Genomic DNA, 19,606 nt, shown 5'->3' with positions numbered 1-19,606 from the left:
AGTGACAAAGAAGGCAGGGGCTGCAGAGAGAAGCTTTAGGGTAAACATGTGGATATGAACTTCAGTTGTCCATTAGTAGACAATGGAGCCCCCTTTCTGCTGGGGGCTGACTTTTGCTCCCATATTACACTGTAGCTCTGTCCAGTGCAGAGAAGTAAAAGGTCTTCAATAGAGCTTCATATTATAGATGGAGAGGGCCACATGGACTCTTACCTCACTTCCTAGGGTAATCTAGTCACCTACGCAAAAGGAGGAAGAGAAAACAAGCTATCATCACCCGCCCTGCCTGAAGCACCATTTCAACCAGATTCTCACCTGAGGCGAACCTTCCCCAAGGTAGAAAGATAAAGTCACTGAGATGATGCTTGCTACCCATCTGTGCCCATCTCCATATGAAAAATAGTTTTAAAACTCTGCCCATGGCTTACCAGTTCCATATCACACATTAAGGGGTAGGGAAAGGGACACCCCTACTTACTGCTCATCCCTCAGTCAAAAACTCACCATCATCATCCTGACCTCAGGATCAGTGTCTTAGCCAGACCTAGACCAGACACATACCAGATTTAAATTCCCTTCTCTTTCTTGTCTGCAGAGAGCTCATTTCCATGCTAGTCCAGTGGCTTTCTATAAATGACTGGGGGAAGAAGCCCTATCAGACCCTGGCCAATGTATCAACTTCTGCATCAGCTTCTCCCCTCCCCCTCCTTCAAAAATTATATAATTTTTAAAGCTGAACTGAGGCAGATGTGTGTTTACTTTGAGAAGTAAAAATGTTAACATTTAAACTGAAAGCCTGTTTCGGTTTTAAGGTACTTAATTGCCTTACAGCATATAATAAACGCAGCCCATCTTGTCATTTAACTAATGGAGGGAGTGATGGAGAGATAGGAGCCCAAGACCCTGTTCTTTCCAGGGTGCCTTTGTACTTAGTTTACTTTGGCACCATGCCTCGTGTGTATTTTACACTTCTTTACATTTTGTACATCCCTGTATGACAAATACTTGTCAAACAAAAACTAAACAGATTTATAACCCCTTAACTTGAAATGAGCCAAAATTGAACTGCCAAAACTTTATGACTTCATTTTCTTTCATAGTTTTCCACTGCATTGGTTCAAACAGACAAACCCCACTTGAGGTCAAGCCGAGGTCATTTCACTTTCATTACTAAAATATAATTTACAATATGCCAGACCTAAACAAGTTTAGCCTAAAGGGTTTGTATAATATAAACCATCTGTTCCTTAACAATACAGCTAATTTCCTGCCATCTCCAAGCAGTCTACTGACGGCTTCTTTTAAGGGGTTTTATGATTTTTTAACTAGTTTAGGATTTATGTAAAATTTGAAAATGGGTCTGTAGTTAAGATTCATTTGTACCAAGTAATCTGAGCATTTTTTAAAATGCAAATCACTGCATAAATGGCTCCCCTGAAACCAAGCTTCGAGTTGGTGTTTCGGGCGGCTTTCTGGGCTGGCTGCCGCACAGGTGTTCAAAAGGAAGGTGTTGCTGAAGTCTGCCAGTGCAAGGGCTGCCCTACTCCTGCCCAGAGCAAACACCTGAAGCTGGTTTGGGTGACTCTAGTAAACCCTTCCTTGGGTAAGTTAGAGAACATACACTAAGCTGCACGTCTGCCTAGCTTACCTGTGCTGATGACATGTGACAAGATACAGCTGGGTCAAATGTAGCCTTGTGTATGTGTGAATAGGAAGAAAGAACTGTTTACAGCACCCTAGAGTGCAGGGCCATTGTTCCCTGCTCCCAAAAAGTCTAAGAGACCTGCTCAGCCTCTGGGGCCATCTTCTGCCTGGCCTTACTGGCCAAAGCTTCATTCAGAATGGCTGCCCTGAACATTCCCTCTGTCTTCTCCCGCCCTTCTTCACCTGTAAAATAACAGAATAACCCTAACCCTAACCTCTTACAAAGGTGAATGAGAGAAAAGGAGTTTGCTTAACTCAGGGAAGGGGAGGGGCAGCTCCAAAGACTTCAGAGTTAGGGGTAGGGAGGGTGATAGGCCAGGCCATTGCCATGGTCCTGGTCACCCTTTTCCTTCCTTTTCCCAGAAATTTGGCCTGCTCTTCTCTCTGCCTCACCTGATCTCTGCCTCCACCCACACATCTGAGAAAGAGGAGCAGTCAAGGGCAACTCAGCATCTCAGGTGCCTTCAAGATGCAAATGAACTCTACATCAGTTTAAAGAAAACTTTTAAAAGAAGCTCAATGACTATAACAGAACAGAGAAAGTCTGACAAAAGATGCCTAGAACACAGTTTTTTAAAAATAATAATAAAGGGAATTAGAAGGACTCTGTAGAACTAATTAAGGCTGTGTGTGGATCTAAATCATTCACAAATCTTAATCTACTTCTGGGTGGCTGTGGAGAAGTCAACAGAAAGCAATCAAGGTTATCATTGGCTGCCACATACTGCGTAACCCTGCAGGCCTGTGTTAAGTCAGTTAACATTGGTTAAGTGCTGTTCGGGAAGTAGTTAGTATGTGTAGAAAACAGCAGACCCAAGATGCAAACTCCAAAACATAGGGCTTTTGCTTGAGTTCAAAACTCCCTGGATTACACTTTGTCTGCCATGGGTTAACTTGAAAGCTGTGTAAAGAGGGCACTCCGGTTCTGATAGTCCATTAATTTACCTCCTGATTCTCATTTTTCCTGAGAGAGATTTTAGTGCTCAGTCCCATACCCTTCTCTTATCATCAAGACCTGGAAATCTTATTCAGTTCTAAAAATTATTCACACAGACTGTGCTGTTGGAGAGGCCAGGGCATCTGTTGGATCCCCGTGGGTTATTTTATTACCATCAGCTCTCATTGGAATGCTCCTCTCAGTGTCACGCAGGAAGGACTCAGCTTGGGTTACTCGTACCAGAAAAAGTCATATCGCCCCATGCTATGGCCAAGAGAGACAGTGTAATTGGTTGTATTTCTCCATGGCCACACCTTCTCTCCCACAGGAAGTCCAGCGGTTCCCACCAAATCACACCCTAGAGGCTTCGGATGGAGGGAGGTGGTAGTGTGTTTTTAGCATGCATGAGGCCCTAGATTCAACTGAACCAAAAAAAAGCAGAAAGAAACAATCTAGACCAATGGTTTTTAACCTGTGTGTGGAGACCATGGGAAAATATATATTTCTGATGGTCTTAGGAACCGAGACACCACTCAGTAGCAAAATTAATTACTTTCTACCTGTTATATCAGTGGTTCTCCATCTGTGGGTAGCCACCCCTTTGGTTGTAAAGAGACCCATTCATAGGAGTCACTTAAGACCATCAGAAAACACAAATATTTACATGATGAGTCATTGACAGTAGCAGAGCTGCAGTTATGAAGTAACAGCAAAAGCAATGTTATGGTCGAGGATCACCAGTACCTGTGGAACTGTTATTAAAGGTGGCAGCAGTCAGAAGGTTTAGAACCACTGATCTAGGTCACGTAAACAAAATAGTAGTTAGATTCTATAATGGCAGGAAAGAAATCCCTGATTATTAGATGGACAGATTAACCACCCTGCTAATTAATGTTATTTAATCTAGTCCTAAAATGTTAAAGTATTGAAGAACGTGAGGTGGAAAACCTCTACCTGCACTTCCTTTCTTTCAAATTCCTGCTTAGATCCATTGCTGTTCTGAGTCTCCTTTTAACAGCTTTCTAAATTTTCTGCTGCATATGCAAAGAAATACAGACAAGTTCTATTTCCTCTCTTTTCTACCAAGGTCATGTATGACATTTTAGCTGCTTTGCAGTAGGGTTTTAGAGGCCATCCCATGTCTCCACATAGAAAGCTCTCTCTTTTTCCTTTTTTTTTTTTTGCCTAGGAATTAAACTTAGGGTCTTACAAATGAAGACTCTTAACCCTTGAGTGACATTCCCAGCTTTTGTTTAGACTGGGGTTTGGCCCGGGCTCCCATTAAACTCCTGATAGTTCTACCTCTGCTTTCTGAATGCTAGGATGGCGAGTAAAAGCCACCAGGACTGGGTCTACGTCCCCTTCTCTGCCTTTCCTGTTTACTTCTTTGTTTAATCTTTGGAGATTTTTGCTCTGGTTTGGTTTTTTTTTTTGTTTGTTTGTTTGTTTTGTTTTGTTGTGGGGTTTTTTGGTTTTTTTCTTTTTGTTTTGTTTGTTTGTTTGTTTGTTTTTTGCCACCATACCCAGCTTCTTCAACAGGTATTAAACTCCATCTGGTATCCAGGGAGACACCAGAGTCTTTTCAGTCCTATAATGGACAGGACTACATAAACAAGCTTTGTTCCACAGAGAATGGCAAGCATCATACCGTTACCTTCAGCACGAGTATCCCATCTGCCCATCTTTGATGTATGCCCCCTCCCTTTCAGTGCCAGTATGTCTTGCTTTAAGAAGGGTTTTAACCCACACTTTCCCTTTCTTACAGAGCAAGGCTAAGGAGCTGCCTCTTTCTGCTGTGCGTTTCATGGAAGAATTGGGTGAATGTACCTTTGGAAAAATCTATAAGGGCCATCTCTACCTCCCAGGCATGGACCATGCGCAGCTAGTGGCTATCAAAACCTTAAAAGACTATAACAACCCCCAGCAGTGGACAGAATTTCAGCAGGAAGCCTCTCTCATGGCTGAACTACACCATCCCAATATTGTATGCCTCCTCGGTGCCGTCACCCAGGAACAACCTGTGTGTATGCTCTTTGAGTATATGAACCAGGGAGATCTCCACGAGTTCCTCATCATGCGATCCCCACATTCCGATGTCGGCTGTAGCAGTGATGAAGACGGGACGGTCAAATCCAGCCTGGACCATGGAGATTTCTTACACATCGCAATTCAGATCGCAGCTGGCATGGAGTACCTGTCTAGTCACTTCTTTGTACACAAGGACCTTGCAGCTCGCAACATTTTAATTGGAGAGCAACTACATGTAAAGATTTCAGACCTTGGGCTTTCCAGAGAAATTTACTCTGCTGATTACTATAGGGTGCAAAGTAAGTCTTCACTGCCCATCCGCTGGATGCCCCCTGAGGCCATCATGTACGGCAAATTCTCCTCTGATTCCGATATCTGGTCTTTCGGGGTTGTGTTGTGGGAGATTTTTAGCTTTGGACTCCAGCCATATTATGGGTTTAGTAATCAGGAAGTGATTGAAATGGTGCGGAAACGACAGCTCTTACCATGTTCTGAAGACTGCCCACCGCGAATGTACAGCCTCATGACTGAGTGCTGGAATGAGATTCCTTCCAGGAGACCACGCTTTAAAGACATCCACGTCCGGCTTCGATCCTGGGAGGGCCTCTCTAGTCACACCAGCTCTACCACCCCCTCGGGTGGAAACGCCACCACGCAGACCACCTCCCTCAGTGCCAGCCCTGTGAGTAACCTCAGCAATCCCCGATTTCCCAATTACATGTTCCCGAGCCAGGGGATTACACCACAGGGTCAAATCGCTGGTTTCATTGGCCCAGCAATACCTCAGAACCAGCGCTTCATCCCCATCAACGGATACCCAATACCTCCTGGATATGCAGCCTTCCCAGCTGCCCACTACCAGCCTGCAGGGCCTCCCAGGGTGATTCAGCACTGCCCACCTCCAAAGAGTCGGTCCCCAAGCAGCGCCAGTGGCTCGACCAGCACTGGCCATGTAGCCAGCTTGCCCTCATCAGGATCCAATCAGGAAGCAAACGTTCCTTTGCTACCCCACATGTCAATTCCAAATCACCCTGGTGGAATGGGTATCACTGTTTTTGGCAACAAATCTCAAAAACCCTACAAAATAGACTCAAAGCAACCATCTTTGCTTGGGGACTCCAATATCCATGGGCACACCGAATCTATGATTTCTGCAGAAGTGTAAAATGTGTGACTTTTGTAAATACACTATCCCGGAAAAACTAGAAGGTGGCAGAAAAGATTTATATTCAAATGTTTTTATTGAAGGTTCTCATTTAGCAGACATTGCAACCAGTATCTTCTGTGAAGTTTTAACTGTGTCTTACGGGAAAGACACCAGCCAGAAAAACTAATGCATTGTGGGATTTACGCTCCATCAGGGTGTAGGATATGTTGTCGGGAACAAACCATTTATTTCAAGGACTGAAAACTGCAAAGCCAATGAAGAGGAACAGAACATAGTAATTAAATAGCTAACCAAAAAAGAAAGTCCAATGGTGCTCTCTCTGTGTGTTGCCTTTGGTCACCATGACTGATCTACCCCCAAAATGTACATACTGTAGCATTTGTCTACCTGCTGTCTCTACTTCAGGACAGATGTTCAGAAACTATGTTGATTCAGCTTAGACTCTAGGCATGTTTGAATGGAAGTAGTGTTTAGTACCACAGAGGGAACTTTAGGCTACATTTTAAATCTCATAGAAATGAGCCATCCAGATGAGTCATGTTCACAGATGTCCTCTCAGTAGCCAGGTTTCTCCGAGATGGTGTAGAGCATCTCTGTGTGACCTTCCTCTTCTCACGAAGGCCTTTGCCACAGTCCCCTTTTCTACAATATGTTTACACAGGTCCTAGAAAAGGTGGATTTGGATGCTGGAAATGGTCGTGGATTACCATTTAGGTTATTGCTTTAGGAATGGGGCACCCAAGGAGGCACAGTCAGGAAAATGGTCCCTCAGCCTGGATCAGTAGCCATTGAAGAAGAACAAGGATTGCTTCGCTGCTCTTTTAGTCGGCCTCTATAGGAGCATCCCTGGATCATTCTTGCTGCAAACAGTGTGATGCTAGAGACAAGCATAACCACACGCATGCCTTGTGGCTTGTTTACAGGCTGGCCCAGGTCTCAGAAGTGCTTACTATCAGCAGACAATGAGCAGGAGGAGACCCTGTGATGGTACCAGAGGCTAGTAAATTTAAACTCTCAGTGCTTTTCCTGGAGATGTTCACCAATTATATTCCGGCACTAAGAATTGTAACATTGTATTCATAGAGCTAGCTGAAATCCAAAGACAAAACACCCTATTTCGCAAAGCAGATGTCTAAAAACATGCTGAGTTCACACAAAGGTTACAAAACTCCAAATTCCTTAACTTGGCAAACAAGCAATTTGGTCCTTCTTGCCTTCCTCAAGGGGTGACATCAAGTGTGCCCATCCTGGCATTTATTTGCCAACCACCTTTTACCATGTTTAGAATCCTTGTGAGATTCAAGTTCTACATAGAAAGGAATTTTTTTATTTGATTTTTCTTTTGTTAAAAAAAAATAACTCCTTTATTCTAAGAAAAAAAAAAGTCAGCAAGTCTTGCTTTTATTTTAAAGCTATAGAGACGTATAAGATGCACAATAAATGCTAGAAATATTTCATGAGGGGAATTTAAGAGTTAGGAAGATCCTGATGTTTCTGCTTTTAAAGGTAGAATTTACATAAGGGATAAAGGAAATCTGCCTACCAAAACGTGCCTACGTTTTACCAAGCAAGCATGAACTTATAGGTACTGTGAACTCAAAAGAGTTGGCTATATTCAGATTTACTGAGCAATAAATTTAGACCTATTTTGTGGCGCGAATAAGCTGATTCTATGTAACATTTCTTCAAGTGGAGTAGAGGAGAAGATTTGTATCCTTTTGTTGCTATGCAACTGTTTAGTGATGACGCCTCAAACCACAATTCTATATATCATATGACAATCAATTGTTTTCCAAGAATATTTATTTTTAGTAAACACAGTCTCAGTGAATCTGAGTTTTCAAGGAGTCCCTTAAAGGGGGACTAGCATTCCATGAGCCAGTAAGATACCTTCTCTGGAAAGTCATTTTTATGGTTAAAAAATAAATAAATAAATTCAACTTAGTTTTTTATAAAGAACTATAACATTTATTTTTAAGCCTTTTTATAATAACTGAAGCCATTAAGGTGAGCAAACTGAATCTCAAAACCACTTGTTATATTGTATTAAAACAGCACTGTGGTTGCTGCCGCACGCAGCCTCTTTTGTACTAAAAGGTACCCTTCTCCACAAGCTGAACAAAAATCTCTTTCCCTTTGTTGACAATGTTTTTTTTTTTTGGTAAGGTGATTTTACTGTCAGTTTTTTTTCCTCCGCACAAAACTGTTAATGGTTGGTATCACGGAAGTGAAAATATATCTGCATTTTTATACCTGGTCTGTTTTTCTTATTTCCTTTACTTACTTTTAACTCAGTGTAGATTTTCTTCACCTATGTAATGACAATGTTCAGGTAGCTCACATTGCCACATTTTTCTTTAGCCTCACTGCATGCATTTAATCACTGTATCGCTTAATGTTTGATTTGTTCTTGTGGGCATTCCAAAGAGACAAGCATGGACTTGTAATGACCAACACACTATTTTATATTGAGGATATATGCATTTGTATTTCACCACCAGAGATGATATTAAACACTGATTATTTTATGCTGCTGTTTATTAAAATGTTTACTCTAAAATATGTCCTGAATATTGGTGTCACAGGAACATTTGGAAATCTTCCCATTATTTCTAATGATTGACATTTCTTAGAAAGAGGAATCACAATTCTTATTTTTGTCTTACTTCAATTAAATGATACTTTAAGTAAAATTTTAAAGATAAACTCGCAGGGCTGTGGATACAGCTCAGTGATATACAGCACTAGGCTAGCATTTATGATGCCCTAGGTCCACGCCCCAGGACTACAAAAGAAACCAGATTTGCACATTGTTTTGTTAGTGACCAAAGGACAAAGAAGAATCCTGATGATTTCATAACCTAGCAGTATAATCTGCCAATGGATGGCAAGCTTTGATCTTTTAAAATCAAAATGATATATTTATAATGGAATGTAAACAATTGGAAATAGGACTTAATTTGTATTATTTTCTGTCTTGAAGTTTCCATATGAACTTGACAAAACTCATGCATTTGGTCTCTAAAGAACATATCCTATCATGTCCAACTTGGGTTCCAACCATGTTGGTAAAAGAGATGCAGCCATTTCGTTGACATAATTTATCACTATACCCCAAATTGCCCCCCCTCAAAAAATCTCCCCATCCAGCAATGAATACACATTGTCAAGGAAAATGAGTATTGTTATGAAAGTTGAAAGGGCGTGTTCATCTTTGATGTTTAACACAGAGGGAAACACAAGAAGACTGTCAGGGCCTTCACCATCAGTTTCAAGTACAGCTCTTGTTATCACGGCAACCATCAGACTCCACAAAGCAACTACATCTCAACACACTGAGGTCCATATGGGGTTCTACCTCACACTTGAAGGCCTGGCTCTGCTCTTCATTCTTCCTTACTCTTTCTGTCTCTCCAGACTCCCCTCAACCCTGAGTCCCTTGATCCCCTAGTTCCTAACCACCAACATATGCAGGTTCCCAGCACCAGCATATCACAGTCTATTAAGCACTAGACACTCACAGGACAAGAGCTCTCTCTCTACGTGCCTTTCAAAGATGCTTAGCTACTTTAATGTTCCTTCCAGAGCCAGCTACCAAGAGAGCCAGGAGCTTGTCAGCAATGTAAAGTATCAAGTCCTTCCTTGACTCAAGTACTAAAGGTACATTTCTAAAAGTAGAACCCAAGTAATTTGTGTTTTAAAAATCTTCCATGTGCAGAGTGGCGGTGGCACACACCTTAATCCCAACAGAGGCAGGTGGATCTCTATGAGTTCAAGGCCAGCCTAGTCTACAGAGTGAGTTCCAGGACTGCCAGAGCTACACAGAGAAATCCTATATTGACAAATAGATAAATATAAAATAAACAAAAAAGAATCTTCCACGTGATTCTGACAGACATTGAAGTTGATCTTTAAAACTTTAAGACTGGAAGGAATCGGGTGGAGATGCGTGGCTTTTTGACCTTTAATGATGTAACGGTACACAAGAACTTACTCCTCTTCAAGAAAACGTAGTCACTCAAAACCATAGGACCAAGGTTGAAAATCAGTTACATTTTTCTGAAGCTAGGGCTATATAGCTCAGTTGGTAAAGCGATTGCCTAGAATTTGGGAAGTTAGGGGTAAGATCACTAATAACCCTCCCCAAAATTATATTTTTCTGTAGTTATTCACTTGAATAGAAAATGAATAATGAGCCAGTAAGATGGCTCAGAAGCCATGGCTCTTGTCTTGAAAGCCTGGCAGCCTTTGTCTGTCCCCTGGAATCAATGTAAAGGTGGAAGAAAGGAATGGCCTCGACAAAGTCTCTTTTACCACCTCATATGTGCCATGGCATGTGCCGCCCCACACAGTAATAAAGATAAATACATTTTTCAAAGAAATAAATACAGCACTGGCTATAGGTCTATGACTGAAGGCAGCCTGAAAGTCCTAAGAGGCTCTGCATCTTCTGCACTTCTTGCACTTAGGCAAGAAGGAGGGAGAGATCGATCTAGGGAGGGTGGGAGGGCAGGAGAAAGGGAGAGAGGGAGAAAGGGAGGAACAGAGGGAGGGAGAGAGGGAGGAAGGGAAGAAGAAAGTGCTCATCTTCTTGGATCCTGGCTAAATGTGTTTCCCTTCATATGATCAAGCTCATAGAAGTCATTTTTTTAGTACAGTTTTTTAGACTTCTAAACTGATGGTTGAAAAAAATGAAAAGAATTTCTTTCATGCTGAAGAAAAGAAAAAAGAGAAAGGAAGAAAGAAAGAAAGAAAGAAAGAAAGAAAGAAAGAAAGAAAGAAAGAAAGAAAAGAAAGTCTCTAAACACATGGAATCTTGTTGGTAGGGTAAGGCCACCCCCTAGTCCACATCATTCCAGAAGCCATCCAGAGAACCCTTTCTCCTCAGTCTTCCTGTGACAGTTGGAGGAAGTGGTCATTCTTGCTTCTTGTATCAGCTGCAGTCTATCAGTCTGTACAGGACTGGTTCTCCAGGGAGCTACAGGCCTATTGCTTAGGACAGCAAGAGAGATCCAGAATAGCTTTTTTTTTTTTTTTTTTTTTTTTTTTTTTTTTTTTTTTTTCAGCTCATGGCTCAAATGCTAAGAGTAAATTCCAGATCAGAGAAGGAAAAGGAGTGAGGGAGGACACACAAAGGGTTCTGCAGCCCAAGTCAGAGCTGCACCTGAAGTTTGTTACCATAAATGCCAAGAGGGCTGGGTCACTGAAAACCTCAGGAGAGTGAACCTTACAAACTATCAAAGCATTCAAAGTCAAGACAATCCTCTGGGATGTTAGTATGGGAGGATTTAAAACCATGGAGATGTAAAGGAAGACAGACTGCTGACATATTTATGACTAGTTGAGTTCTAATCACGTAAAAGTTGCTTGTTAATAAATAAGTAGCATGACCATGGCTGAGCAGGCCAGGCAAGAGCTAGACCCTTCCCTAAGTGACTATGCGAATGAATGTTCTCATCTGCTACAGAGAAAAACACTGCCTGAAAATTTGATAGGACACTGCCTAGACCTTTTTAAAAGATACTAACATGATATGCAGAAATGAAAACTCGGGGAATGTTTGATGGGAGGAGAATGGGCCTATGTGTCAGTTTTCATGGACCCATACTCTTGACTATAAACTTAGACATTAAAAGGACTAGCTACTATATAAGGGAGGATGGCCTTGTTGGGCATAGGTGGGAGAGGAGGTCCTTGGTCCAGTGAAGGCTGGATGTCCCAGTGTGGAGGGAATTCAAGGGTGGGGAGGTGGGAGTGGGTGAGTGAGGGGGTACACCCTCATAGAAGCAGGAGAAGGGGAGATGGGATAGAGGATGTCTGGGGGGTTTGGGGAAACGGGATAACATCTGAAATGTAAATAAATAAAATATCCAATAAAAATCACCAAAAGGAAAAAAAAAGGACTATCTACACAAAGTTATAGATCAGTGCTCCGATTCTTCAGGCCTTGGAGGCAAAATGGAACTCATGCCAGCAACAGGTGTCAGCCATGTCTGTCAGCAGAGGTGAGTGTCCTGTGGCTTCCCTGTGTGGGGTAGCTGAAGGACACCTGTCTCATGGTACAGAGAAAACAAGAGCCCTAACTAAGACACGATAACTCATCCAGCCTTAGCCACATTGCTGATCAGTTCATGGCTATTGTCAATACACGTTCTGAGGCCAAACCTGACTGTAGAGCCTGGATCAATTTCCACCTGTTTGGAGGCAATGAAGTTCACATAGTCGTGAGAAGGGCTCCAGAATATAATATTAATCACTCTAAAGCAGTGTACTAAATAGTGGGTGTCATTATAACATTTTTAAACGTATGTCATTGCACTTTGCCCACAACCAGCCCCTATAAAATTCCTCTATTGACTCTCCCACCCTTCCCAACAGTCTCCTTCTCCCCAAAAATGGCTCCCCTTCTGATTTTAGTCATATGGTAGTTGATAGACAATAGATAATGGATGAGTAGAAAAATGATAGATAGATAGATAGATAGATAGATAGATAGATAGATAGATAGATAGAAGATAGATATGCACACATATGCACACTTATGAGAAGTATGTAGTATTTGTTATCCTTTCTCATTTCCCTTTCATGTCCTCCATCTATGCCTTCTATCTTAATCTCATTAATATGTCATATAATCATATATTTAAATCTAAATTTTACATATAAAAGAAAGGTGGATAGTTGTCTTTCTGAGTCTTTGTTTCACTTAATGTGATGATAAATCCATTTCCTGCAAAGGACATAAATAAAACCCAATGGTATACATATACCACATTTTCTTTATGCATTCCCCTTGGATGGCATTTGGGTTGGTTCCATGTTTGAGAAATTATGAACCATACAGTAATCAGCATGGCTGTGCAAACATCTCTTGGTGTACTGATGCATATTCCTTTGGAGATACAACTAGGAGTGCCATATAGCTGGAGCATAGGGTCACTCTATTTGTAGTTCTACAAGGAACTTCCATTTCAACTCCCACAGTAGAGGCATTAGTCTGCATTCACACCAGCAAAGTCTAAGTGTTCCTCTTTCCCAAATTCTCAGCAGCATTTGTTTTCTCAGCAATAGCCATTTTCACTAAGGTGAGGTGGAATCTCAGAGTAGCAGGTCTTTAGTTCAATTAGAGAGCTATTGGTCACTACCAGGATATGCATGCCACTACCACACCCTTAGGGCTATGGTGCCATGCTGATTGTAGTCATGGTTCATGGCTGTTACAAGAAGGTAAAACTGTTGCTTGCTTGTTTCCTTTGGAAAGCTTGCACAGTGCTTTCTGGTACCATAGAACCTGGTCATCAGGATGGAAGCTTTTGAGTCCAGCTCAGTGGCCTCTGGGTCCTGTTTCTGAAGTGTACAGACTCTTCAGCAATAGAGACTTAACCTTCTACCTGGTGTGGGGGGGCAGGCTACTAAGGAAAACCAGCCATGGCAGGTAATGTTTTAGGAGTCTCTTTGACAACAATTGAAATAAGGGCATCTTAAGCTCCATGGTGGGGAGTTTGTTAGATAGAAAATTTGAGAATCAGGGGTACTAATTTTTTTTTTTAAGGTTGATAGGATATATCTGTGAACCCACCTGGTCCTGGGCTTTTACTTATTAGAAGACTCTGTTACCACTTCAACCTTATTGCCTGTTACAGATCTATTAAGTTAAATCTTGATTTAATTTTTGGTTGGTCAGAGTTGTCTGGAAGATTTTATCCATTTTTTACAGATGTTTTTTAATATTTTTGGAATATAAGCATTAAAAGTGCTGCCTGTTAAATCTCTATATTTAACTGGAATCTATAGTTATGTTCCCTTTCACCTAATTTTATTAATTTGGACCTCTTTCTTTTGGTTAAGAGTCATTCAATCTTGTCTATTTTTTCAAAACATTAAATATTTCCCTGATTCCTTGGACCACTCTTTTAGTGTGACTTTCACTAATTTCTATCCTGATCCTTTTTTTTTTTTTCTGTCTACTGCTTTTAGGCGTCCCTTTTCTTATTTTCCTAACACCTCAAGGGACATGATTACAATATTTGAAACAGCCCTTGTTTTTTAACATAAATACTCACACCTATACATTTTTCCCTAGAATTACCTTCACTGCATCCTAAATGTTTTGATAAGTTGTACTTTTGGTTTCATTTGATTCTAGGGTGCTTTTTAAAAATGTATCCCCTAATTGAAATAACACCCTTAATCCTATCTAACAATCATGAATTAAAACTGAATATCAGCAACAGAAAAGGCATAAATATACAAACTCATAGAACCTAAAGAACTCACTACTGGCTAAACAATGACAACAAAAATGTGTCAAGACAGAAATTAAGAAGGAAATTAAAACCTATTTCAAGCAGAATGAAAATACAAATACCCAATCCAATGGCACACAATGAAGGTGTTTCTAACAAGGAAGTTCATAGCACTAAATGCCTATATAAAAAAATTGAAGAGATCTCATAGTAGCAACTTAATGGCACACCTGAAAGCTGTAAACAGAAAGAATAAATAACACACAAAAATAATAAATGGCAAGAATTAATCAAACTCAGGGCTGAAATAAATTTAAGAAATTAATAAATCAATAAAATCAAGAGTTGGTGCTTTGAGAAAATCAATAAGATTGATAAACATTTATATGAATTAACTAAAAGACACAGAGAGAACATCCAAATTCATAAAATAAGAGATTTAAAGGAGGACATCAGACAAAGTGGAACTCTGGAGAATCATAAGGACATACTATAAAAATCTGTATTCCACCAAACTGTAAAATCTAAAAGAAATGGATTAATTTCTTGATAACAACCTACCAAAGTTAAATCAGGAAGATGAGCAATTTAAACAGACCCATAACCCCTAGTAAAATAGAACCAGTCACTAAAATTTCTCAACCAGAAAAAGAAAGGGGGGGCCAGATGGATGCAATGCAGATTCCTACTGAACCTTTGAAGAAGAATTAACACCAGTATTGATCAAATTTTTCTATAAAATAAAAACTGAAGAAACATTTTCTAATATATTTTACATGACAATAATTACTATGATACCAAAACTACACAAAGGTCCAATAAAGAAAGAGAATTACAGAACATTTTAATATGGACAATTTATATGGATGCAAAAATTCTCACTAAAATACTTGTAAACGCCCCCCCCCCCCCCCACACACACACACAGCCTAGGCTGTCATCATAGCTCTTGGTTGCTCTCCATAAACTGATGGTAAGGCCCTATTGCTGAAGATATCACATAAATATCACTTTAAACACAGCGAAGTCAAGCTGGTGTGTACTTAGAGCCTTCCGGATGCTACCAGAGGAGAAAGGCAAGCACCAACCCAACTACAAAACCTGGGATCTATAATGGTGACCTGCCTTCATGTCATGCTGGGAGCAACAGTGGCACCAATGTTGAGAGAGTAACAAACTACTCTCTGATTGGATTTAAGGCCAACCCCACAAGGTGGAACCCATCCCTGACACTGCTCAGGTGGTCAAAAGCCCCAGCCTAGATAGGCCAGGGGCCCAAGGAAAAAGCGAATATCTATTGGTCTGTTAAAGGACCATAACAATAAAATATCTCCTGATGTCACACTCATAGATGAGTATCTTACTCAGTCGTCATCAGAGAAGCTTCTCCTTCCAGTAGACAGGAACCAACGCAGAAACCCACAACTGAACAATGACTGTACTTGGACAGAGAGTGGAAGAAGTTGAACACTCAGTCCTAAATGGGATGCCTTCATCAATCTGCTCCCCCCAGGGAGCTATGCAGAAGAGGAGTCTATTGTGTGAGACATACAGGATGGATGAAACAAAGAAAGCAGTGTCTTTCAGACCCAACAGGACAGATCTACAGATGAACTCACAGAGACTGTGGTGTGTACAGGGCCTACATCCAAGTCAGAGGAGGTCCCAGCACTGAAAGGGAGAAGGTGGACATGAGCTCCCATCCCTAACCAAGAAGCTATCTCCAACTGTTATGCACTTGCAAAGAAAAAATTAGTTTTCCCCAATGGAGTCTCTCTGGGTTTATTAATCACACTTAAGAGTAAGCCCCAGGCCCAGCAGTAGATGGGCAGAAAACACAAAATAAACTCAATGATATTTTTGTAGACTTTTGGTCTCATGTTGCTGTGTTTAGGCAATATTCTCTTTTTTTTTTTTTTGGTCTCACTGGTCTTTTATTTGTATCCTACTGTTTCTGATTTTGTTTTTAAGGGTTTTGTTTTTGTGTGTGTTTCTTCTGTTATTTCTTTTTCTTTTTAAATTCTGATTTGCTTCCTTTGTTTGCTGTTTGTTTTCTAAATGGAAAGAGAAGTAAAGGACGTGGGATTGGGAATGTGGGGAAGTGGGAAGGATCTGAAAGGGGTTGAAGAGGGAAAACTGTGATCAGAGTATATTGTGTACCAAAAGCGTCAATAAAAATATTCTAAAATAAGTCATTTAAAAATAAAGAACTTCAACATTCTAGACAACCTATAACTCAGTCAGGAAAGACTAATGGTCAGTGCCATTTATTGGGCACCCCTGTGCTATAGCAATCTTTGTTCAGTTTGGTTATTATCACAATCACCTAAAAATTACAACCCATCAAGACCACTGCAGAACATATCCTCAAAGGTGTCTAAGTTCTTGGATGTGACACAGAGCACCATATCCACGACACGGAGCACCATATCCACGACACGGAGCACCATATCCATGACACGGAGCACCATATCCATGACATGGGGCACAATATCCATGACACGGAGCACCATATCCATGACACGGAGCACCATATCCATGACACGGAGCACCATATCCATGACACGGAGCACCATATCCATGACACGGAGCACCATATCCATGACACGCAGCACCATATCCATGACACGGAGCACCATATCCATGACACGGAGCACCATATCCATGACACGGGGCACAATATCCATGACACGGAGCACCACATCCATGACACGGAGCACCACATCCATGACACGGAGCACCACATCCATGACACGGAGCACCACATCCATGACACCGAGCACCACATCCATGACACGGAGCACCACATCCATGACACGGAGCACCACATCCATGACACGGAGCACCATATCCATGACACGGAGCACCATATCCATGACACGGAGCACCATATCCATGACACGGAGCACCATATCCATGACATGGGGCACAATATCCATGACACGGAGCACCATATCCATGACACGGAGCACCACATCCATGACACGGAGCACCATATCCATGACACGCAGCACCATATCCATGACACGGAGCACCATATCCATGACACGGAGCACCATATCCATGACATGGGGCACAATATCCATGACACGGAGCACCATATCCATGACACGGAGCACCACATCCATGACACGGAGCACCACATCCATGACACGGAGCACCACATCCATGACACGGAGCACCACATCCATGACACGCAGCACCATATCCATGACACGGATCACCATATCCTGGCTTTCTTTTTCTTAATGAAAGAATCAAAACTTATATTTTTAACTACACTAGGACAGGAGCAGCTGGCTGGTCCCTCGTAATTAGGTAGGTACTCTATTTCCTTATCTAAGGAATGGTCTAAGTTCAGCATTGTGGTTAAAGGGATTCTGGGCTGAGAGGACAGCTAAGTGGTAAGGAGCATGCTTAGTGAACTTGGGGACCTGACCCAATCACCAATGCCACCAAAGAAAAACAAGGGTCATGTTATCTCATCACTCATTCACAGACATATGATCATTACTCAGTTCATTCCTGAACCATTGTTTCTTTCCCTGAACCTGTAATTGCTTCATAGCAAAGAGCTAAATCATGGCATCTGTACGGAAAAAGCCTGGCATAAAATTCAGTCTATACAATTTGATAGCATTTTTTTTTTTTTGGTAATAGCAATCTTTCAAAACATTTAGTGAGAATGTATCTGCATATGTACATGTAGATACAGATGTAATTATATATATGAACAAGGTAGTATCTGGGATGTGGTAGTTACTCAAAAATAGTGATGTTACAATTGCTCACGTTTTACACAATTTTTATAAAGGGATACATCATCCTCAAGTAAAGTTAGTAGAGCTCAAAATATTCTATTTATTCATGCTTTTGTTATAATGTAGAACACCCAGCCCTGACACTGAGAGGTGGGGGTGGGCTCCACCCATCAATAGTTTCTATCATCTCCCTTCTAACTCATCCTCACAAGCACACAGTAAGTAAAAACAGCTTTGAGAAGCATCTCTAAGCTGTCCCTAAACCATATGCTGTCCCCTACCCTTGCAAAGCTGACTACCACCTCAAAGCCTCACCAATGTTGAATTTCTGGGACTACCTCTAGAGGGCGACTAAAAACACCAAGGAAATGTATATTAAAGTGACATTCATAAAGGAAGCCTGAAATAATTGTGCCTTTTAAATGCCCATCCACAACTTTACTCAGATATTGTAAATGCTGTGTCTCTCAACAGATGGTGTTTTCCGGTGGGGAAATGAAAGAGACCCAGTTCTCCTAAAACACTTCAGCACATGTAGTGTTCCTGGCAGACCGTGCATACCTTCATCACAGACACCTTCAGCATCTTCCCCAAACATGATTCTGAGCATGACTTTCATAACTTTCTTTGTGGGGGTTTTAGTGCCGGCCTGTCATAGGAAATAAATTGGGTGCTTTTTAATAGCCAAGTTCTAAAACAAGTGAATGGCTTTTATCGAGTTATTACACAATTCCCACTAAAAAAGAAAAGAAGATGAAAAAGTACTTTGGTGCTGAAGAAGCTACCATGACAAACCAAGCCAGTTTGCAAAGGATTCTTCCAGGTTAGCACTGCCAAGTCCTTTGTGGCAGGTACACCAGAACTGTTGGTCACACTAACCAAAGCAAAGATGAGAGAATAAAAGCCAGTGTGTATTGATTCTGAGAAGCTCTAAATAAAGATTAGTGGTCTTGTGTCCCAGGTACCTCACAGGGAGAGATCAAATTATTTTGCTAAATAATTCTGAAATCTGGGGGCTCCATCTTTGAAAAGAGGAACCAAGTGCATCTTCAACTAAGGCTTTTATTAGTGAAAATAAATTTTTTTTAAATGAGAAATTTCAGGAATTCAAGCCACTGAGCTCGTCTGCCCACCTCTTTCTTCCTGTTTGATCTTTGAAGATTAGCGTTGGGTACTTTTCGTGACATTTATATTGAGGAAGGAATATAAGATTATTAAAAGCAGAGAAACTCAATATTGGGAATGCACATCAAAAGGTCTTCAAGACAAAGAAGAGATCATGTGATTTGGAGCCCGTGACTAGAAGCATGTGTGCTGTACGCTGCCCTGAGTTTTCTGGTTAACAGCGTAACATACGTCAAAACATGATTTAAAACACTTCTCGCAGCTGAGCTGACACTTGGCGAGCGTCCACCTCCTTTTGCTCTTGAGGATGGGGGTTCAAATCCAAACGAGGTTAGCACTTTGTACTGGGACATATTCCTGGTGGATGAGGAAAACAGTCTTTTCGTTGAAGTAAAATGAAAACATCTGTTCAGGTCCCAAGGGAAAGAATTATTTTTTAAAAGAAGGAGTTGGGGGATGGGATGCCTGGTTTCAAAGCTGGAGACAGCTTCAGTCCCATTGCATACGTCAAACAATTACACTGTCTGTTGCCTGGCTCACCAAGGATGGTGAGAATTTGTATGTGAGCTGCAGCTGATCTTGAGTTTTAAAGATTGCTCATCCATATTTATCCCCTTCCTTGTCTAAGGCCAGGAAG

At 41.2% G+C, this 19,606-nt stretch overlaps 1 protein-coding gene and 1 long non-coding RNA gene across 2 annotated transcripts in view; one reads left to right on the top strand and one right to left on the bottom strand.

Annotated features, from left to right (window-relative positions):
• Positions 1-8,397, top strand: part of Ror1 (receptor tyrosine kinase like orphan receptor 1) — a 348,352-nt gene extending 339,955 nt beyond the window's left edge. Inside the window, exon 9 of the mRNA XM_034504011.2 lies at positions 4,407-8,397. Coding sequence (XP_034359902.1) covers positions 4,407-5,834 — 1,428 coding nt within the window. The 3' untranslated portion in view covers positions 5,835-8,397. The remainder of the gene's footprint in view (positions 1-4,406) is intronic.
• Positions 1-19,606, bottom strand: part of LOC143442405 (uncharacterized) — a 42,814-nt gene that overhangs the window by 9,077 nt on the left and 14,131 nt on the right. The gene's annotated exons all lie outside the window — the stretch shown is intronic.

Source organism: Arvicanthis niloticus, chromosome 5 (assembly GCF_011762505.2).
Source record: "Arvicanthis niloticus isolate mArvNil1 chromosome 5, mArvNil1.pat.X, whole genome shotgun sequence".
In the NCBI taxonomy this organism is placed as follows: Eukaryota; Metazoa; Chordata; class Mammalia; order Rodentia; family Muridae; genus Arvicanthis; species Arvicanthis niloticus.
Note: the sequence above shows the minus strand (reverse complement) of the source record. Positions and strands in the feature narration are given on the sequence as shown.